General features: G+C 35.8%; 1 protein-coding gene across 1 annotated transcript in view; it reads left to right on the top strand.

Annotated features, from left to right (window-relative positions):
- Positions 1–12,825, top strand: part of LOC308631658 (desmocollin-3-like) — a gene marked incomplete at its 3' end in the record, with an annotated part of 39,852 nt that extends 27,027 nt beyond the window's left edge. Inside the window, exons 11-15 of the mRNA XM_081263032.1 lie at positions 1,259–1,540; positions 3,912–4,136; positions 6,168–6,289; positions 10,643–10,897; positions 12,799–12,825. Of these exons, the coding sequence (XP_081119158.1) occupies positions 1,259–1,540; positions 3,912–4,136; positions 6,168–6,289; positions 10,643–10,897; positions 12,799–12,825 (911 nt within the window). The remainder of the gene's footprint in view (positions 1–1,258; positions 1,541–3,911; positions 4,137–6,167; positions 6,290–10,642; positions 10,898–12,798) is intronic.
- Positions 12,826–24,000: the final 11,175 nt, after the last annotated feature.

Genomic DNA, 24,000 nt, shown 5'->3' with positions numbered 1-24,000 from the left:
CAATAGACCAAGGTAAAAAAAAAAAAAAAAACACAAAACAACAACAACAACAAAAAACAATCTAGTATTTCGTAAAGGAATGGGAGAACAAACTACAATCATTCCTGTGCAGAATTATTTTTTGTGATAAGCATATGCAATTCTTAGAACTTATCTTAAAGACTGTTCTTATCTGTCTTAATCATCTAACAAGGTGAAACTGCTTAGCAACAGAAACCCATCACTTATTTATCTGTGTATTCTCAAGATGTATGGCAGGACCTCAACTGCTTATGTGGTTCTCTATGTTAAAGGACAAAGATAAAATTTAAATCTAGAACTAGATGAAACAGTCTCATGAGATTCCTGCAGGTCTCTTTGTGTCACTGTAAATTGAGCTTTTAAGTAGTCCAGGTGATTATTAGGTCAAGATGATCCTTTCCTTGAATTATGTTTCATAAATTATCCTAGAATATCCCAAGTCTGGCTTCGTTTTAAAATTTAAATGTCAAGGCATAGATATTACCTTAGACTAATTGAATCAGAATATCTGGTTGTGGAGCCTGGGAATCATATATTTTAAAAATTTCCCTGAGTGGTTTAAATACACGATGGGATTAAAACCTAACCAAAGTTAGGATAAATTTCTGTAACTGCCTCGCTGCTTATTAACATTTGCACCAGGCACTCAAGGAAACAGGATTTGCATTTCAGACATTTATATTTATTATTTGGTAGTGATTCTGCTAAAAGATGTGTTAAAACTTTTATTTGATATTATTAACAGCAGTAATCATTTTAAATTATCTGCATATTTTATTTATTCATGTTCTTATTCACCATGCCTGTAATAATCGGAGAGTTAATTTTAAAGAGCTCATACATCATTGGAACTGGAGACTACCAGACTAAGTGAATTAAGCCAATCCTCAAAATCCAAAGGCCCAATGTTCTCTCTGATTTGTGGATGCTAACCCCAAACAAAGGAGATTGAAATCCATTGGAATAGACACAGGGAAACAAAGGGAAGGGAGAGGGGTGGGTAATAGGAAAGAATAGAATTAATTGGTCATAACTTTCCTAGTCTTGTGTTTGTATACACTACCAGGGAAACTCCACATCATATACAACCACAAAAGTGGGATCTTCAGTAAAATAAGTTATACTCTATGTACGTGTGTTCTGCCAAAATACATTCTACTGTCATCTGTAACTAAAAATTTTTTAAAAGAATTCATATGTCATATATAGATTATAAATGACTTTTTTTCCCCTTAAGAAACCACAAAACAAGGATTTAGAAGCAATGCTAAACCTGGTTTCTTCCTCTTCTCAGATGGCAGATCATGTACTGGAACGCTTGCAGTGAACATTGAAGATGTGAATGACAACCCGCCCCAGTTACTTCAAGATTACCTTGTAGTTTGCAAACCAAAGATGACTTACGTTGACATTTCAGCCATCGATCTTGATGAACCTGTCCATGGAGCTCCATTTCATTTCAGCTTGGCAAACACCTCTCCAGAAGTCAATAGAATATGGACCATCAACAAAGTTAATGGTATTTAGTCAAAACTCGTGATTTATACGCTCTGAAATGAAAGAATTACTGGAGGATGGATTTACTTGTTTACTTACACAAAACATAATGCAAAAATTGATTTTCAGGAGGTCAAATAATCTTTTACAAATACTGTGTGGTGAGTGTGTTACATATTATAAATAAAATGAAGGGAATCATGACTTTTATGCAAGCAAAATTTACATTTACAAGACAGACAAAATATGCTTATCAAAATATTGGGCAGCTTATTGTTAAGATAAACTTTCATTGTGTTTTTTAATTAATACCAGTCAGGGAAAAGAGAGACCAGAAGATGTGTAGGTTAAATTGTATTGTAAGCAGGCTCTGGAAGTGAGAACTCTGGGTGAATGAGACAAATATACTGTGGTATTCTGTACAGGAACATGGTGGAATATGAAAAAGGGGCCTTGGCATTGAAACCTCCAAGAGATACCTCCTATGATCACAGTTTTTTTTTGGGGGGGTGCAGTGCTCTGTATTTCATTCACATTTCACTCTGTTGTCTTGTTATTACTATGTCATTTTTTTGTGTGTGTGCCAGGGATTGAATCCAGGGGTGCTTTAACTACTGAGTTTCATCCCTGGCCCTTTTTGTATTTTATTTTGAGACAGGGTCTTGCTAAGTTGTTCAGTGCCTCACTAAGTTGTTGAGGCTGACTTTGAACTTGCGATTCTCCTGCCTCAGTCTCTGAAACCACTGTGATTTGTCCTGCTCTTTTATGCAACTGGATTTTTGGATATTCTGTCCCTTCTTCCTAGAACAACTCCTTTCTTATTTCTTACTTCATATTGATTCGTAATATTTTTGGAGTACCTAGCATTAGGCAGTGTTCAAGATCCCAAGGAGGTGTGTGTGTGTGTGTGTGTGTGTGTGTGTGTGTGTGTATGAATGAATAACAGACACAATCCCAGCTGGGATGCTCAACCTCTGTGAAGTCTTTCTTGAATTATAAGGAGCAGCACCACAGCCATATGGTACCTGCATTATTTCACCTTTCATCTTGTATTGTCACATGGGTTCCTCTGTCCTCTAGCACATGAGCTTCTCACAAGATTTGTAATTCTTTGTTATTTCCAGTATCTAGTCCAGTGCTTAACAATTCCTAACTGCTTAAAAAGTATTTAATCAATATTTGATTAAGAAGTATTCATAAAAGAAGAAACATACTAGAGGAATAAGTGGATTGTTGTTATTAGAGTCTAGAAGGTTTTTATAGGAATGCTCAGTTTGGGAGGAAATTCTGGCGATGAAGAGTCTTAGGTGCCAGACTGAGGAAACTGACTTTGGACAGTAGGTGACAGCAGCTGTGCACTGGAAATGTTCTCGGAAGACAGCACTGTATCCAGTTGACATTGGTGACAGGAGGACAATTTGAAGAGGGCATAACTGAATGATAAGGAACATCAGAGGCTGCACTTCTGTGAATAAATAAAACATGATCATGGCTCAACTGGTAATCTTGAAGGAGGAGTGGGACTTGAAAGTCTCACTCCAGACATTTATGGTCTTGAAGACTCCCAAATTAACCCAAGCAGTAATTCACATTCCCTGAAGGACTTTAAGATATGAAGTTCAGCCCAAACTCTTCAAGTTCTCAGAGTTATAACAGTACATTCATCAAGGCTTAGAAATTCCAGGTGACTTCTAGTATGTATGTTTTGCTAGTTGGTTATATTTTTAAGTCTGTTATAAAAATTCAAGGAGGTTGTGATTACCATTGAAAGTCTGTGGAGTTTTTAAAGTAAGGTTTTAAGACCACGGGAGAAAACTATCACATTAATGAAAACAAACTGTTATGATGTTCGTTATCTATTTTTGCATCAGTCTTATAATTAGTCTGAGTGACACAATCAGCTTTTTGGTGTTGCAATTACTTCCAGATGTAAGGCATTAATCATGAAAGATCTATTGAGAGCCTTAAAAACTTTCTTTCCCCCTAAAGATAAGGAACAGACAACAGAGGTAAATGGATAAGAGAATGCAAATTCTTTATGTGTGTATGAACTGGTACTAAAGAAAACTGCTCGAGCTGTATATTAAGATTCAATCTAGCACTACTAGTTTGCATAGATAGGAATATTAAATATTGCTGGAAGGCTACTGGGTCATTCCAATGCCAAATTATTTCTTTATGGCCTCCTTCCACAGAGTTATAAGGGGTAACATGTTAAGTTATAGTATTCCTTGAAAGGGTTGAAGGTATTTCTCCATTTATATTTATTTTCATATGGCTGGCAACTCCTAAGAATAATGCCTTTAAAAACAAGTGTGATCAAACAGATGCTAAGGGAAAAACACACGATCATTCGAAAACAACTTTTTATTTTTTACAAAATTTTCTTACAGATACAGCTGCCCGTCTGTCATACCGGAAAAATGCTGAACTTCAAAAATATATCATTCCTATTACTGTGAAAGACAGAGCGGGCCAATCTGCAACCCGAAACTTGCGAGTTGATGTCTGTGACTGTACTCATCCCAGTCAGTGTGTCTCAACTTCAAGAAGTGCAGACGTGTCACTTGGAAAATGGGCCATCCTTGCAATATTACTGGGCATAGCACTACTGTTTTGTAAGTATTGTCACTTACTTCATGTTCACATGCATAATAGAAGATCTGAGTGCAGGAATGGGTCTTCAGTCAGCTTGTGCAAGCATCCATCAGATGTGAATATCCTCAAAAGTTCCCTTTGTGTTATTATCTGAGTTTGTTTTGAGACCTTACTATGGAAGGAAACATGCTCTTTCTTGAGATAGAAAACTTCATAATGTGGACAGAATTGTTAAATATTTTTTTAGATTGCACTAAATCTACTAACATACAGTTTCTATTCCTTGATCCTGGTGTTACCACACCTTTCAGGGCTAAAAAGAAGCATCTCTTGATATGAGAGTTCACAAAAATCCTGATATGAGAGTTCACAAAAGCCTTTCATTTCATGTCTTCTTGCCTTTCAGCCAAAGACATGGGGGAGATGTTCACATCACAGAAATCTCATCTTGGGTTTATCTTGCAAATTTTGAATTCTATTAGCCTCCCTCTGCCAACTATGTAGTTCCTAATGACATCATAATTCCCTCTGCTTTTACTTCTGTCCATGCTCTAGCTTGGATTAGCTCTGTTCTGTGATAGGAGTAGTGCTTAAGAGCAAGATTCTGGATTTATACCCAGCCCTTATTACTCGCAAGCTATAGGTCCTGGGGCAAGTTATGTAACTTTAGGTTTTCTAATCTGCAAAAGGGGACAGTTGTAGTAACCTACTGTATGGGGTAGCACTGAGGATTAGCTGAGTTAATTCATCTGAAATGCTTAGAATAGTCTCTGGTAAATTTCTAATAAGCGTTTGTTATTTTTCATCAGCCCAACTATCTTATCTATCTATAGCATAAATGATATATATTAATATGTATATATAATTTATTGGTTCTTTTTAGTTATACAAAATAAATATATATATTGAACATCTGCTATGTACCAGAAAAGGAGAACTCTTGAGTAGGCAAGAGTTGGTACACTTTTTCTATAAAGGACATGAAAGCATATTTTTTAAACTGTGCAGACAGTTTCAGTTGTATTTAATCAAATCTGCCCTTGAAATTAAAAGTAGCCATAGGAAATACGTAAATGATAGACATAGTTGTATTCTAATAGAATTTGATACAGAAGCTAAAAGTTCAAATTACATGTAATTTTCATGTCATTATTATTATTGTTTTTTATTATTATTGGATTTTTCAATTATTTAAAAATATAAAGTCTTAGCCCATGGTCCATACAAAAACATATGGTGGGTGATTTGAGGCTGTAGCTTTGCCAATCTATTATTGGGTCCTTAAATCATTGTAAAGAGTTGTTGGTATTACTATTGGTTTTATTATCATAAATTATGAACCTCCCATAATTATGATATAGAACAAAAATTCTAGATAGATAGATGCAAACTAGGTTTAATGAAGATACTTAGAGATAAATCTACTCTTAGAACAGAGTCTGTTTTGAGCTGGGCGTGGTGGCACATGCCTGTAATCCCAGCAGTTGGGGAGGCTGAGGTAGGAAATTTGCAAGTTCAAAGCCAGTCTCAGCAAAAGTGAGACACTAAGCAACTCAGAGGGACCTTGAGTTGCTTATTTGTATTAATAAAATACAAAATAGGGCTGGGGATAAGGTTCAGTGGTTGAATGCCCCTGAATTCAATCCCCAGTAGCCCTCTACCCCCCAAAAGAAAAGGATCTGTTTTGTCATCTTTTTATATAGTCACCCTTTTGGGAATCAGTAAGTCTCTTTAGTATCTTTGTCTTAAATGAATGTCAATGATTTTTAAATGTGTTACTTAACTCATATGCTTTAATGTGGTGGGCAGAATTCCCTTAAATCAGAAAATTATCAAATCACATATACGATTCTTTCAAATTTTAAAATCTAAGCTAAGTTGTGGTTTATTAACTTAGAAGGCCAAGATAATTCATGGGAAATTGTGCTTGTTAGTTTCATTTTCTTCTAGTAGCCCCTAAGTTATGAGAAATGAGGACTGATTGTAGTTGTACATGGTTATTTTATTCTGCATATGTTAAATTAAGTTTGTTTGTTTGTTTTTTAACTTAGCTGTATTGCTGACTTTAGTATGTGGAGTTGTTAGTGCCAGAAAAGGGAAAAGTTTCCCTGAAGATTTAGCACAGCAGAACTTAATTATATCGAACACAGAAGCACCTGGAGATGATAGAGTGGTAAGTAGGTTTTTTTTTTTTTTGATGAATCTTTATCTACTATCATTTGTTTCCTTTAACTCATCCTCATGAAGCTTTTCCAAAATAGGAGTTTATTTACATTTCTAATCAGGTCCAATTTTGTAAGTATAAGTATTTGGATTGTCAGTATTCAAATGTTTCTATAGTAGTATTTATTAAATATATTAAACCAGATTTGTGTTTTAGTTATATTTTTTTTTACTTCATTTATTTATTTTGAGAACTTTGAGTCAAATGAATTGACTATTTTTTAAAAATTTCTTTTTTCCATATTTTAAACTGGTGCATTGTAGTATATAATGATGGGATTCATTATTATATTTTCATGTATGCACACAATGTAAGTATATAATTTTCTGGAATTATTATTTTTCTTTCTTTAGTATTATGATTTAAAGCTGATTCTTTGATGTGAATTTATTGTGACAAAAATATTTAGGCTGCTCTTTTCAATTACGTTTCCAAAGCTTATTCATTTAATCTTATTCTTTGATTATTTTGTAATAAGATTTAAAAAACTTTCTAAAAGTTTTCAAGATAAGTAGAAAAATAATGTTTAAAAATTGTAATGGGGATATGGACCATTACTGTCACCCTGTTTCCTTAGAGCTGCTTAGTTCTATGCTTATCATTTTGTGGGATAGATATGAAAAAATACTTACAAGGCATGGCTCTTCTTATGGGAAACAGAATCTAATGGAAAAGATAAATAAGAATATGACAGTAAACTAGTGTGATAAAACACTGTTGGAATTCAAAGACACCTATTATCTATAAGTATAGCTTTTATGGTTTGAATCAACTAGGAAGGCCTGGGAAAAGGGGTGTGGCTTTCATTGTAACTTAGAGGATATGGAGAGAATAACTAGAGAGGGGAAAATGGTCTAAAGAATAATAAAGGTGATGGCAAAGTCTAGGGACTGTTGGGACAAATAGTAAATAAATTGCTTTGAATGGAAGAAACCATGTTGGCATAGAGGCTTCAGATGAAAGGTTGAAAGGGAGAGGTGCGAGCTGGGATTTTATCACAAGAAAGACTTTATTTTCTTGGTAGGAAGAGTCAGGCCAGACTTTTTCAGAGGAGAGTGACATCATGCCAGTCACTTCTGACATGCTGAATCAGAAGAGGGATCAAGAGAAAGCCTTTTGTGTGTGTGTGTGTGTGTGTGTGTGTGTGTGTGTTAGGGAAGAAGTTAAGGCTCTAGATATTCTGAGAGTTTAAACATGAGATAGCACTATTAGGATAATGGAAAAGTGAATTTTAAAGTAGGAATGAAAAAGACATATTTTTGAAGACATAATGTTTAGCTGTTTACTGAATTTGAAGGACAAAGTAAAAAGTATAGATAAAGTGGCAGAGGGTATAGGCAGGAACAATGATGATGTGTGTCATTTTCTATATCTCCAAATGAGGAAGCCTTTCTTATTTACCATGTGACTCTTTACCTCCTTCTCATCATTATGCAAAATCACAGCCATCTATGCTTGACATGTCTACTTGCAGAATGCTATGATTATCTCCACAATTGTAAAGTATGTCAGAAAATGGGTTTAGGTGCTAAGTAGCCCTGAGTCATAGTAAGTTCTTATTTTATATGTGAAAATGGAATTGATAAGCTTTACTTAATATCTGTTTTTTGCCATTTGATGCTAGATCTGATGGTATTGATTGGCCATTTTACCATATTTACCCGTTCTCTATTAGGAACACTTTTATTACTATTATTATAATTAGTAGAAGTTGAAGTAGTAGTAGTATTCTATAAGGTGCTTGGTATCATTCATTCATGCCAGAACATAATTTTAAGGAAATTTTTACAAACTTTAACAACATTTCACAGTGATTACATAAATTCTCATAAGTACAATGAAGAAAGGTGATGATTTTAGTTTTGTATCAGAGTTTTAATTAAAAGTATTCAGAGGGGTCGAGGGTTGGGTGAAAAATCAGAAAAAGTAAATCTGGGGAATTATTGACCTGAGTAGGGAGTAGTTGATACCCTGTGAAACTTTGGAAGAAAGCAGATAAATGTGAGCAGGAAGAAAATAGAGAATAGATCCAGTGTCTGGCACTGTGGGGTCAACATCGGCATAGATTTTTGTGTATTTTCAGGTCTTTCATTAACTTGGATATGTATTTATTATGACAAAATTTCACCATCATGGAGATTTAATAGTCAGGAATTAATTTTTTCTTATAATGGAATTTGACTGTAGCAGCAGTCTAAATATGGGGTAGCACTGCCACCAAATGGCTACTTTTCAATTCTCTTTTTTTGATTTTTTCCCCCCAAAGGCAACAAGATAACATGCATGACTTGTAGATATATTTCAGGTTATATAAATCATTTGAACTTGAATATCTTCCAGTTTCATTAAAGACTCTAGACATTAAATAGTAGAAACATTAAATCAATAAGAAGATGGCACAATGGACAGTCTGATTATAGTGAAGGTTCTTGTTGTGACAGTAGCATAATGGTGCATAGTCAGCTGACACAGCAATTTACTGCTATAAATAACCCCTGACCTGTGGCCCAGAGTGCTGGAGTGAAGGTCCAGGGCTAAGTTAATGTTTAATCAATCTCTTTCATTTCAAAGCATTTCCTTGACACTTGGCTAGTTACCCTCCCTCCCTCGCTCTCTCATTCTTTTTTTGAACTAACTTCTGGAAAGAGAAAAAAAATATACCAGATTCATCTATAATTTTACTTCCTATTTACTCGGTACTTTTTGGAATTTCCTTGACAAAGGTCACCAATGACTACTTTTCCACTTTTTTACTTATCCAATGGGCATATCCTGTATTTTTTTAAAAGATTTTTTTAAAAATGGACACAATATCTTTACTTTATTTATTTCTATGTGGTGCTGAAGATGGAACCCAGTGCCTCACATGTGCAAGGCAAGCGCTCTACCTCTGAGCTATAACCCCAGCCCCAACGTCCTGTATTTGAATTAATTCTTATCATGCTCCAAATTTTTAAAAATTGCTTGGTCATTCCCTCCTTCTCATAATCCTGTCTGCATGGCTTCAGAGTCCTACTTTTTTAGTTCCCTCTATTATCTCAGTGGTTGTTTTAGACAGATCCTGTCACAGCTGTATTTCCCTTCTCCATGCTTTGAGACATGATTTTTTCTTGTGGTTCTATCCTTAACCCTTTTAAAATTTTGCTCTACAATTTTCTGAGTACCTTAATTATTCCTGAGGTTTCAACTATCACCCCAAAATTATGACTCCCAGAATTATGTCTCCAGATTAGGTCTCTCACATGAGCTCTAAGGCTGCATATTTATATGTTCAACTTGAAACTTCATGTGTCTTAAATACATGACTCCAAAAATTGAGTTGCTCACCCTCCTCTTGCCCATAAGAACATTTTTCTTTCTTATTTCAGTGAATTGTATTATTATCTAGTTGGCCAAGTAAAAGGAGTCATTCCTGACTCTCCCTTTGCTGCTCATCCATCTAGCCACCAGAATACTCTGTATGGAGTCCATCCACTTTGAGTTCATCAGTATCTGCCTAGGTTTAGGTCCTTATAATTTTTCATGGGGAATAATTCAGTGGCCCCATCTGATCTTCATGATATTAATTTGTCTCCATCTTATTTATCTTTTACATTATTATCTAGAATGATATTTTTAAAATGTGTTCCTCTCTGTAATAATTTAAAACACTTCATTGGGTCTCAATAATCTCATTGATAAAGTTGGAATTTTTTTAGCACATCATGGAGGACTTTTTCTCCTTCATCTCTCTGTGCAATCTTTTTCTCCTTTGGCCCTCTTTCATCTCTCTGTGTGCCTGTCACCGTCTCTCTCTCCCTCTCTCTCAACTTCATGTGGTAGCCATTCTCAAGTCACTGAAGTTGAGGACCCCTGCAGTAAGTACCCCATTTACCTTTGACTCCAGACTCTTCTACAGTATTGCATTCTTCCCCAACTCCTACAGGTTTTTAGTCCCTCAGCTCAGAGTTTTCCCAGTCTATTCCACTTATTCTTTCTGGGATTGTGTTTTAATCTTTGACCTCTGTGTTGCTAGCATTTTGTGTTCACCTACACAGTAGAGTAAACACATTCTTAAAAGTCTCATCTTTTTTTTTTCTTATTAGAATAAAAGCTTCTTGCAGTCACAGAGGGACTATGTCTACTTTTGTATCCCTGTGCCTTTGCACTTATAGTAAATATTGATAAATGTCTGTTGAAAACATGAATGAATACATAGAAGGTTGAATGAATGTTATCTCTCCCTTGCCTTCTTGCTACTTTATTTGAAATTCATTTCCTCCCAACACAGATGGTTTTACTTTATTTTGTATTAAATTGTAGTGTTCTGCTAATGGATTCACAGCCCAGACTGCCAACAACTCTAGTCACGGCTTTTGTGGCACCTTGGGATCTGGAATCAGAAATGGAGGGCAGGAAACTATCGAAATGGTGAAAGGACACCAGACCCTGGACTCCTGCCGGGGGGCTGGGCATCATCACACGCTGGATTCCTGCAGGGGAGGACACGTGGATGTGGACAACTGTAGATACACTTACTCCGAGTGGCACAATTTCACTCAGCCCCGACTTGGAGAAGTGAGTTTCCCTACGTGCTTCAACTTTGAAGTTTAATATGTGTATATTTTCAGAGATTGCTTTTATATATTGTTCCATGTTCTTTCTCTTGCTTTCTCTGGTCATTTTTTAAATAAGCTCTTTGATTTGTTACATTAGCTACTTAAAAAATCATTTCCTCTGTCATATTCACTTCCATAAAATTAGAGGTCTAGTACCTTTTATTAAAGTTTTAAATATAAGTGTTCACTTACCTCATGAATTCTTTTGATATAGAAGAATGGGGAAAATTCTAATTTGTCATGATTCCAAATTTCCCAATTCAAGCATGTATTTCAAGCATGTGAAAACAAAAATATTTGTATGCTATTGAGAATGAAAATGAATATTATTTATATGAGATATTTATTTATTATTTGTTTTTTAGCTTTTAAGTTTATTCTACATTGACACATTATAATTGTATATTGATATTGGGTATGGTATCTATATATGAGGTAGAATGATAAAATCACCCAAGAAACCTTTTTTTTTTTTTTTGTATGTGTGTATGGTAAAAACATTAGAGATTTGCTCTCTTAGCAATTTTGAAATATTTTTTAAATGTCACCTTTGTATGAAATCTTTTTAGTAGATAAATCACCACACAAAAATGAAGTGTTTTTAATCTAGAAGAAAGCAAGAATGTGAAAGAACAAGGGATTCTCAGTTCACATCAAAATCCCTTAAGAAGATTGTGGGAAATACTAATGCCAATGCTCCACTTGGAAAGGTTCTAATTTAATTGATTTGGCTTCTTTTAAAAAGTTTCTAAGGTGACTTAAATGTTAAGTTAGGATAGAAAGCCACTGGATCAAATATTTTTCCTGATGTTAAGTTTTTACCTCTTTGAAACTAGGGTACCATTGCCATTGTAGAAAGGACTGGACGCTTAGTCCCTTGGGTGGACAGCAAATGGGCAACATCCTGTGGTAGGGCTGTAGGTTATCATATGTCCTTAGCATTTTTAGTTTTTTGTCATTTCAAATGTTAATCCTTTATCTGTTTGAAGACGGATGAATACTCTTGTATTCATGTAAGATCAGGTTGAGAAAGAGGAAAGCTTAAGAGTACACACCTGCTAATGAGATTAATGAAAGGAAAGGTGAACAAGGTCATGAAGAAAGGCACTTGATAACATCAGCCAACCAAAGGAACATCCGTTTAGAGAAAGGTGGGCATGCAGGTGGGGAAAGGGAGGAGGAACAGAAGTTTGACAGTCTGGCAGACAAGATAGCAATGGGAATAGATATGGTCGACTTCTTTATTACAAAAAATCCAGTTTTTGCAATGTGGTTTATATTGATTATTGTTAATTTCAGTGAATTATCTTGTGCATTTCTGTATTTTGCTATGTTTTAATTATCTTGGAAATTTGATTCTGAAGTCAATATGGTAATTCTTTCCTACTCTACAACTGCATATAATAGTGATTTTAGTTGACATTTATTGTACAATTATAATATGCTTGGCATAATAAGTGTCTATTTCTTGTGTTATTTTATCATTAATTTTCAAAGTAATCATGTGAGTTGGTTACTGTCTTTATTCTCATTTTGGACATGAGGGAATAGAGACTTAAGGTCTTACTAGTAACTTGTTCAAAGTCATAGTTAGTTGGTAAAGCCAGAACTTTAACTCAGAACGAAAGATGTTCTATAGCAAAGCTCAAATTCCAGTCATATATATATATATTGTCTAGGGGGACTAGCCTGAATGCTAGAATAAAATATAAGGACAAATATAATGATAATACTGATATACTTAAATATAGCATTTGTATACATAATCTATTATTTGTGTGGATTATTAGAAATGTAAAATATATTGACTTTATGATATGGTGATAATATAGACCAATCATGTGCATTTTTTGTGTGTAGGAATCCATTAGAGGACACACTGGTTAAAAATTAAACATGAAAGGTAAATAAAAAATAAATTTTATGTTCATACGTTTACGTTGTTTAAAACAATAATACAATCTCTCTCTCTCTCTCTCTCTCTCTCTCTCTCTCTCTCTCTTTTAATTTTACAGAAGTTGCATGTGTATAATCAGAATGAAGACCACATGCCATCGCAAGACTATGTCCTCACATATAACTACGAAGGAAGGGGATCTCCAGCTGGTTCTGTAGGTTGCTGCAGTGAAAAACAGGAAGACGATGGACTTGACTTTCTAAATAATTTGGAACCCAAATTTCTTACATTAGCAGAAGCATGCACGAAGAGATAATGTCACAGTGCTGCAATTAGACATGTCCTTGTGAGGCATTCTGGATGTTTCAAAATCAGATATACATGGTCCTGGACTTAACAGTGGTTTGACTTACAGTTTTTTTGTTGTTGTTGTTGTTGTTGTTGTTGTTCTTTTCCTTTTTGACTTTGTGATAATCTGAAAATGATACAGATTCATGGGACACTGGACTTTGAAATTTGAATTTTGACCTTTTCCCAGTCTGGCAATAGGCTTTATGACACTCTTGTAATGCTGTGCAGTAGCAATGAGCCTCGGCTCCCAGTCATTTGGGCCATCAGGATGAGAAGCAACTGATGCTTCACAGGGTATTGCGTTGCTAACCTACGGTGTTTGGTAAATAAGGTGTATCAAATGCATTTTCAGTTTAATGACGTTTTTGGCTTATGACAGTTTTATTGAAACAAACCCCCATCATATGTATAGGAGCATCTGTATATATAATGGATTTTTCTAGATTTTGAATTATATGACTTACCAAGTTTGTATTTTAGAAGCAATTTGTAATTTATCTTTTCCAAGAAGTGAAAAATGTTAAAACAGACAACTAGCAAATATCATGCTATAGTATTGGAATTACGGTCTATAAAGGATCTACTTTCTAAAAATATTTTTCTGATAAATGTTTTGGGTAAATATTAGTTCAAAAATAGTAAAGCTATTATTATATACTCATTTCAAGGGGTAGGTTAAAAATAGACAAGAAATATTAAATATGAACAAAGTTTTGGGAAAAAAATCATTAAGAGTAAGTTAAATTAAAATTTTTGTTGCTCTGAAGATTTGGGACCAACCCTCGCCCCATTCCCACTATCAAATTCCTCATTTGACCTTGAAGGCAATATTTGCTGAACTAGCCCATTGAGTGGCAATAGTCTATAGGTATACAGTTTGAAATTAATATGTATGGGTATGAAATTATTATCAATTTAACATTAAAAATGAAATTAAAACAAAAATGAAACAACTTAAAATGAGGCTGGGCTGAGGTTTGTCCTTTAATAACAATCAGAGGTTTAAAAAAAAACAGAGCTTCTTATGCCTAGTTCTTACATACTATGTGATAACTGAGTTTATCAGGACAGTTTATGTCCACATGTATAATTTGCTTAAACTTGTAAGCAAATTATACTTGTCTTTTAAATTATACTTCTTCAATAGGAAGAAAGGAGGGAAGCAACTGGAACAGTAAATTTGTTTTGCAGTATAAAGATTTCTGTGTCCACAAATTAGTAGCAGACAAGTAAATACTCACCATAGTTAGGACTCCCAGCTTTCTGGTGGAAGGTTACAGAAATAAGCTGTTTTTCCTAGTAGCAAATACTAAAACCATATTTTAAACATTATCTCTGCTGAAATTAAATCCTCTATCATTTTTTTCTCTCTCTTCAATTTATGAACATCTTTTTTATTTAGAACCAAATACCCATGTCTTCTAAGTCACAGTTTAGTGGCTACATGGAGCGGGGAGGCAAATCTTACTGAGACCATCCAGTTGGCAGTGACTGTCCATCAACTCAATCCTATAAATTATCATCCTTTATACTGTATTCTAATCAGAAACAGGGAGCTATGACATGTTTTCCTGACTCACTGTCTTGTTATAAAGTGGCACTGGCTTGATTCATGATAACCCAGGTTTCAAGAGCCCCCTTCTTTTATTTCTCTGTCATCACTGTCCCCCAAACTTCTAGGAGACATTCACTTAAATGGCCAATACTCTAGATTTTCAATCATCTTTCCGTGTAAATTATTGTTTTTTAATCAATTTATTTTGGAACAAGAAATGTTGCATAGAAGAAATCTGGAATTCAGAATGCATGAAAGAAAGAGATCAAGTTGTCCTTGAGAATACAGTGAAGGGCAGACCCAAGAGATCAAATTGTCATTTTGGAAGAGCGCCAGCCTGAGTGGCATATTTGGAAAGTCAGAGAGCAACAGGCCTTCAAGGTCATGGAGAGACACCAGCAAATGCTGGGAGTGGTAGTGAAGGCCAGTGGTCTGCCTCATAACTCTTTCCTATGCCTGGCCCTACTTTTCCCTTCTTAAGTCAGTGCAGCAGTGGTTTGATTGTGGAGAACCCCTTCATCATGTCTCTTCTTGTTTGGAGTGTGGAATAGGGAGAGGGCGGGCTGCATGATGAATCTGAGGTTTTCAGGATGGGTCTGAACTGGTTGTGCAGAACAGACAAGGCACTCAAGAAGAAAGCTTGATTCCCTCTGGATATGAAGAAGGTCTTTACCCTATAAGTGGTTCTAAACTTTGCATTGGGTTCTCCATTTTCTTTTATCTCATTTACTGCTGAAATCTAGGTTTTTTAGACTTAGATTTTTGATACAGTCATTTTCCAAGACTTCTAGTTTTAATATAATCATTTTAACATGTAGAATTATTCTTTTCTTCCATGTATAAGGTGAAAATTATGCTATTTTAGTGTGTAAGAAAATCTTTTTTAAAAAAAAACTTTACATTTTTCCCTTGGGTTTTAAAATTGTAAATATGCAGATTTTTTTCTTACATTTATAAGGAAGCAGTTAATTATCTCAAGTGCAATGGGGTTTATTTTGCCATGTTTTAAATACAGCTTTAATTTTGTCATTAGAAGAAGCTACTTTGTTTTAAAGAAACTTGGCAGGCTAAAATAAGCAAAGATTCAATGTGTAAAGAGTACTTACAGTCATACAATATAATAAAACAGTGCTAATATGGTTTCTTGTCTGTACTGTGTTTAGAGACTGATTTGGTGTAAATTGCAAAATTGTTTTTCAGGTTAGCATAGAAATAGAATTCCTCAACAGAGTCACTGTTGTATTTGTGGGGAATATTTCAAAGAATGGGACATTATCAAGTTGTCAATATCATTAATATATATTATACTTTGAGGTGAGATTGCTATTTTGAGGTACTGCTTTTTAAATGGTATCTACCTATGTATATGTTTACATTGGATTTTGATTTCTCATGAATCAATTTCTCATTATAATTACAAGGTAGTTATAATTGCAAGGTGTTCCAGAAATAGTTCCGTCATACAGGAGTTTTGAGGACAAGTATTTTGAAGACAAGTATAGTCAAGGGAAAACATTATGAGTTTAACTAACAAAAATCCAAAGCAGGCACTCAATATTCCAATCTGGGTTCCTTCACTTACTTGATAGATAATGTCTGACTTTTATCACAAGATGATCCAAACCAAATAAGGTAGTATGTACTTCATAGTGAATCTTTTCCCCATGTATGAAAGTGATCCCTCACAAAGGTGAGACTGTTTATTTAAAAAATTTGTTAGTTGAATCTAAAGCCTTAAATTTTAAATATACTTTGGAACACAATTTCAATTGCAGGAACTTTTATTGTGATCGTTATTTTTGTGTGCAAGTATTTGACTTCAAGGATGTTCATTAGATTTTTGTCTGTAGTAGCAAAACATTGACTAAATTCCATGTGTCCAGCAGTATTGATTTAGTAAAATATTGAGTCATAATAGTTGGGCGCACAGATACCAGAGCCAAATTGCTTGGATGTGAATCCCGGCTCTGTTACTATCGGGGTCTCTTAGGCTCTATATCCTCTCTCAGCTTTTTCATCTTTAAAGTCAGAACAACAATACCAACTTTATGGGATTCTCAGGATGATTAAATTAATGAACATATTTAAAGCATGTAGAACATTGCCTACACATAGTGGAAAATTGGGTTAGGTATATAGTCAGTAAAATCATGTAGTTGAATATGGTATAAAACAATATCTGCTCTTTTTCCAGGGTCAAAATGTTTGTGCTTACCTCAGGGGAACGAGGGGAAGAAACCTGAATAGAGTCTTCCAAGAGAATAGAATTATGATTGACTTTTGCATTCTGAGTTTATTTTCTACCACCAAAGAACAAAATTTTGAAGTGTGTGTTTGTAAGGTGCTATGAGACTAAACAGCTTCTTTTCAGCTTTTTATTATTTAGAATTAGAGTTGGTTGCATAAATGGAAAACTTAGTGTCCAGGGTAAGTTGGCAACCCTCTATGCTCTGATAACTTATTGTGGTTCCACATTTGAATTTCAAAGCTTGTGTTTTGTCTTTGGTTTTTTAACAAATTGTAGTGAAGGTCACAAACTATAAATTTCACCATTTCAACCATTGGTAAGTGTACAATTCAGTTGCATTTAGTACATTCAGAAATTTGTGCACCTATCACCACAATCTAGTTCAGAACATCTTCAGTACTGCAGAAGGAAAACGTTTAAGCAGTCATTCCCTATTTCTCTACTGCCTCAGGAATTAAAAATGCCTCCCTGGCGCTGGGGTTGTGGCTCAGCAGTACAGCACTCACCTAGCACATGTGGGGTGCTGGGTTTGATCCTCAGTACCACATAAAAATAAAATAAGGTATTGTGTCCAACTACAACTAAAACAAAATATTTTAAAAAATGCCTCCCTTCACTTTGGAAAGAAATCCTAGGACATCTGAAAGGATATAAATATTTTCAGAAATAAATAGGACCATCATTCTCTTGTCTAATTGAAAAATCAGGATCCTTTTGTGACAATCAAATGAATGAAAGCAAAAATAGATATGATAATAAGAATAACAGTATATACTAATTTGTTATTTGTAAAAACATTGTACCCTTTTGGTAAGAATTTATAGCTACAAAAATGGTCATTGTTAATGGTCACAAAGAAAACTAAACACCAATGTCATAATTGGTAATGTTTGATACAAATACCCAATTAAGCAAATGCATCAATTTTGTATTAAAATACAAAGATATTTATTCCTATTTAAGTAATTTTAGTGAGATATAAAATACAAAATCAGGAAAAGTTTAACTTTGTTGTACAAGAATTTGGAAAATCAAAATTCCTTAATTTTATCTGGGCTAGAAAATATTTTCCAGACAAGTTTGTCAATCTGGTCGTAATGCTACTATCCGTACTCAGAAAGGTAAACTCTTCTATTAAGTTGAAACTCAAACTTCCAATTGGCTTTATTCTTTCTGTTCTTCTGATGAGAATAATAGAACTGTGTCTGTCTTTCTGTCTATCCATCCTCTACATGCTGCCTGAAGGAGTTGGATCTGGTGTGTGATCTCTGATGAAGGCCCATGTTGTGTCCTGTGCTGGGATGCTTTCTGTGTAGCATCATTGAACTTTAGGTAGTCCCTGTCTACATTTTGCATATTCATCTTATTATCATATTCATCACTGAAATACTAGCCTCTGCTTGAAAATAAATTCACCAAAGCTTAGCAGTCTCATATCTATCTATAAAGAAACTATCAGACTTGCCAGCATATAAGATACATTTTCTTCTAGATGGTGCCTTAGGGAGTTTCAAGAGACTCTGAAACTGTCCCTGTCCGACAAACATTACGACTTGGGGGAACAGAAAAGCCAAAGAGTTTAATTATGGGTGAGTAGGGAGGGGAAAAGAGTGATAAAGAAATTATTCTTTTCCCAAAAATATGAGCTTGTAATACACAAAAATTTTTGCAATTTATTTTTTCTTTCTGGCAATTTAATTTGTTCTCAGCTCCCAACTCTAATTCCATTTAAGCAGACATCTTTGTGTTGATTAGTCTCTCTGAGGGTTTACCATAGGATCAATAGAGCCTCCTGGTTTGAAGCTCCCAGAAGCTCTGCTCTGTGATTAGTGTGGGCACTGCCTCAGTGACCACTGGTATGAGTCAGTTTCCAAACATCACCCTCTCTCCTTCCCCTGCCCTTGTGCCCCCCGATCAGAGCTGGCAAATATTAACACTAAACCTCAGAAAAGTCAAGGTGAAAATAAAACCCCAAATGATTGAGATTCATCTTCTATCACTTGGCTCAAGGTAGACTGGATATAGAAACTTATTAATATAAAAACAAAAGGAGATATATTTTTGGGATATATGAGAGATGCAAAGATCCTTACCTATATTTCAACAAAGAAGCCACTAGAAATAAATCCAAGAAATAAACTGGTTTACACCGTTCTTTTAATTTTTTGACTAGGTAAGTTCTACGTGAGTCCTGAAGGTAGGAGAGGCTTGGTGTTATGCCTTTGTCTCTGGCTCCCAGCGTCCACAGCTTCTTTTCAAGTATCTGCCAGAGAGAGGGGGCACACCCTTCCATGACTCACACCTATCCTCTCCTCTAGAGGGAACAGGAGCGGCTCCTGGGGCAGGACAAACACATTGACAGAGCCTGGAATCATGTTGTTAGTACATATAACTTCAAAAGTAGAAGGTTCTTCAGGGGCAAATTTGAAAATGCTAAATTTTGGCAGAAAAACTTATAAACTCTCTCTTGTATAATTTTTCTCTGCCTCCCGTGAACAATGCAATCACTGTGGGAAGAACATGCACTTTGGGTACTATGAACTAGCATTTTCCTTGGCCCAGGCTAATAGATAGAGTATGCATTAGATAAACGCAAGATGCAGAGGGACACTAAAAATGTTGTTGCTGAATTCTGAACACAATTTATATTGATTTTATTATTTTCTTTTCAAAGTGCCTTAAGGTAAATGTATGTTGTGTGATGCAAGTGCATACACATTCATTTTACTAAAAAGATAGATTTCAATTGTCACCTTAACAGATTTTGCTTTCTCTACATATAAAATTTGAGTCTGTGACACTGGCTGTAGAGTTGTGCTTTGTTTTTGAACTTAAGGCTCATGACTATGCAGGTTTCTGTGACATGATGTGATGAGTTCCAGGCTAAAGGGCAATTTCACAGATATTCCTTCACTGAAGTTGCTTCTTCTTCTTTAAATATGAATCATCACAGACAAGTTAAAGCAGACATATAATATTTTAAGATTACTTGGGGGAAATGCCAAAGAATGGCTTAAGCATATTAGGCTAGGAAGAGAAAAGAATGTAACGAGTTTTATTGAAATCAAGTTGTTTTATTCACATCTTTGTTATTTGACTCTACTTGGTGAAGGCGAATATAGCATATCCATAATGAGAACAGTGTTCAGAGTTAGACATGAGTATGTTCCTCAGTCCAAATCTTAAACAGACATATTCTTCAAAAGGTACCCCGTTCACCTCATTCTCTTGACAAAGAAAGATTCTAAATTTTATTTACTAACTGAGGCTAACTGAGGCTGCAACTAACATACCCAATAACAAATTCTTATACCCTTAAAGATGTTGAAAATATACCTTTATTTCTTCATAACTTAATTTGTCTTTATTTTGGCACACACACATGCCCATATACCTAGGTAAAAAAATGAAATAAAAATATAATTATATTAGTAGTTTACAATTAGGACTCTCTCATTCCTCTATTACTGAGCTGTGTCTAAGTTTCAAGCAGTTTATACCTTTTCACATAATTGGTGAAGAGCTTCTGTTTTTGAGATCTTTATACCTAGGATTCTCCAACACTTCTTATTTAAAATTGTCTTTTGGTGAAGGCGTGGTTCCTGCACCGGCTCTCTGACAGGGTCATAGTGTGGGGGATGCTGCGGCAGGACCGCACCATCTGGAAATTGGAACCATTAGGAATGTTAAGTGTTTTGTTTATGATACTCATGATATAGATAACAGGGCATATGTCAATCATTAATAAAAGTATGTATTTCCTGAGATTGCAGGAAAATTCCCAGAATGAGACTAAGGATACAATTGAGACATGCCATGAGGTGCATTTCAATATCTCTCAGGATACAAACAATAGTGTTATTCTTCAAGCCTGAACAACAAGAAATATTTATCCCATGGTTAACAATTTACACTAGCCCTCCCACCCCCCATCCCATCCTAAAGCCACAACCTGTACAGCAGTCCAGCTACAGAAAAACAATTGCTGTGCCAACAGTACAAGGACCACTGTATGTAACTTATGGTATCTCTTTTGAGGAAAAGAGGCTAATAAAAATACATTGCTCACAGTCTGGGTTTTTGTGTTACACAGAAACTTATGATGAAAATGGAAAACACATAGTTAATATAAATGACAAATGGGTTGAAGTGTAAAGCCTGCCCTTTAGTTAAAGATTACAAAGACATAAGAATTGGTGTGTTTTGACCAAGGATCAAGGAAGTTCTTTAAGAAATCAGTTAAATAGGTCATATGAAAAAAAATACCTTAGAAATTAAAAATAGAATAATCTAAAATTAACATAGTTACATTTTAGAGGCACTTCAGAGTAAGTAGGCTTTTAAATAATAGACTTTCATTACTTTAAGTGTGTTTTACTGGGATTTTAGTTTAGAAGTAAGAAAGCTTACCAATAATCATAAGTATGCTTTAAAGTTAAAGGTTAATGAAATAATTATAGGTATGTTTTAAAGTTAGAAGTGAATAATAGGTCAGGAGTCATGTAGTCTAGTTGCATCGCCTCGTAACTAGTGATTGAGGTAAAAACATAAAAGCTTAATCATGATTGACTAAGGTTACAGAAAAATATTTTGAACAATGTCCTCAATATCTTAGGTAATCAATGTATGTCAGAAAGTGTTGAGAGCCACAGCCAATGGGGCCCCAGCAAACTTCCAGCTGCCAGCAAACTTTCAGACTGCCAGCTGATGATTGGCTCACAGCGGCCCCAGCAACATCTAGCTGATTGGCTCCTCTGCTGTGATGTTCATTGGGCTGTTTCCCCGCCCTTCAGACTGCCAGCTGATGATTGGCTCACAGCGGCCCCAGCAACATCTAGCTGATTGGCTCCTCTGCTGTGATGTTCATTGGGCTGTTTCCCTGCCCTTCAGACTGCCAGCTGATGATTGGCTCACAGCGGCCCCAGCAACATCTAGCTGATTGGCTCCTCTGAGGTGATGCTCATTGGGCTGTTTCCCTGCCCTTTCAGACCACAGAGCTGCTCATTGGGGGACTTTTTTGGCTCCGCCCACGCGACCCAGCCAATCGGCCTCAAGAGCAGGAGGATTGTGGGAGGTGGAGAGGCTGGTGTGGGGGTGAGAGGCTTGTGGGAAGCCGGTGGTGGCAGTTGGGCTCTGAGGGTTTTTTCCTGAGGAGCTGTTTTGTTTGGCATGTGTGGTTCTAAAAATAAAGTTAGTTTCTTTTGACAAGTGGCTCCTGAATTGTGCCCAGCCAGACTGCGGCATTTGGTGGCTCGCACGGGGAGCGACTGAGGGTAAGTAAACTGCTTGCCCCTGAGGGCAGGGCGAGAGGATGGGTAGCCATTTTAAGATTCCTCTTTTGTTTTGCTTCATTTTTGTTTTAAGTTGCCTGTCCCTGGAGATGAGTGAGACGGAAGAAAAACCACTCACATCTGAGCCAAAACTATTTGCGTCTGAGGAACAGATAGGGAGAAAGGACGGATGGACATTTCAGGAGGATAGAAAGGCTGATATAATGATTTTGTGTGGTTCCATTTTTTATTTCATTCTGTCTCGGTTTTGTTTGGCGTCATCTTGTTGGGTTGTATTATAGTAGAAATATGGGATCAGAAATTAGTAAAAAACAAACCGAAAGAGTGTTAAGTAAATTGTTAGAGGAAGGAGGCATCCCAGTAAAATCAAGAGCAGTCAGGGCATACGTTGATACAATACAAAAATGTAGCCCATGGCTTTTTAAGGAGGAGTTGTTAAATATATCACAGTGGGAGCATCATGGTGAAGATTTAAAAAGAATAGAAAAGAAAAGCCCAGGAACTCTGCCAGTTGGCACATTGACATTGTGGGCATTGGTATCTGGTTTGCTTACTCCAAAGCCTTCAGTTCAGACAATGGTAGAGGAAGGAGAAGACATATTGATTCAAGTAAAAGAGAAGGTCTCTCAAGTTAGTCAGACAGAGGAAAAGATTCAAGTAAAAGAGAAGGTCTCTCGAACTAGTCAGACAGAGGAAGAAAGTGTAAAGCAGAAAAAGCCATCAGGGGAAAAGTTACAACAGGAGACTGCTACTAACACCTTTCTATCAGAGGGCATAAGTGTCCAACCAACAGCACCACCTCTACAGGAGACTGCTACTAACACCATTCTATCACCAGAGGGCATAAGTGTCCAATCAACAGCACCACCTCCATATGCTAGGAGGCCCCCAATCCCCGTAGTTGATAGTTGGGATCCTGAGACAGGATCTCAAGTATTAACATGCCCTGTATTTGAGGTAGGAGGGCAGCGAATTTACCATGCTTTAAATTTCAAAACAGTGAAGCAGCTAAAAGAGGCTGTAACAACCTATGGTCCTCAAGCACCCTTCACTGTAAGCTTGGTCGAATCCATTAACAACTTGAACATGACACCAGCAGATTGGGCTAATATGTGTAAAGCTGTGCTAAATGGAGGTCAATACCTATTATGGAAGGTTGCCAATGAGGAATTTTACAAGGAGACGGCTAGGCGAAATGCAGCAGCTGGTTATCCTCAGAGAAATCTAGATATGTTGTTAGGAAAGGGACCTTATGAGGATCAGCAGCAACAAATTGCATATGATCCTGGAGTATACTCACAAATTGCTATAGAGGCGATTAGGGCATGGAAGACTTTACAAGGACATGGAGGTTTACAAGGTCAATTATCTAAGATAATACAAGGAGCTAATGAACCTTATGCTGAATTTGTAGATAGGCTTATTCAAACAGCTACCAGAGTTTTTGGGAATACAGAACAAGCAATGCCATTAATAAAACAACTGGCTTATGACCAAGCAAATCGTTGGTGCAGAGATATCATTAGACCATGGAAACATGAAGATTTAAACACATATATTAAATTATGTAGAGACATTAATGAACAAGAGCAAGTCATGGCAGCTGCAGTAAAACAGGGTTTAGATGCCAGAGACATTAATGAACAAGGGCAAATTGTGGCAGCTGCAGTAAAACAGACTTTAGATTCTAGGCCAAGAACATGCTACAATTGTGAACAAA

Source organism: Spermophilus citellus (assembly GCF_964194105.1).
Source record: "Spermophilus citellus genome assembly, chromosome: 12".
In the NCBI taxonomy this organism is placed as follows: domain Eukaryota; kingdom Metazoa; phylum Chordata; class Mammalia; order Rodentia; family Sciuridae; genus Spermophilus; species Spermophilus citellus.
Note: the sequence above shows the minus strand (reverse complement) of the source record. Positions and strands in the feature narration are given on the sequence as shown.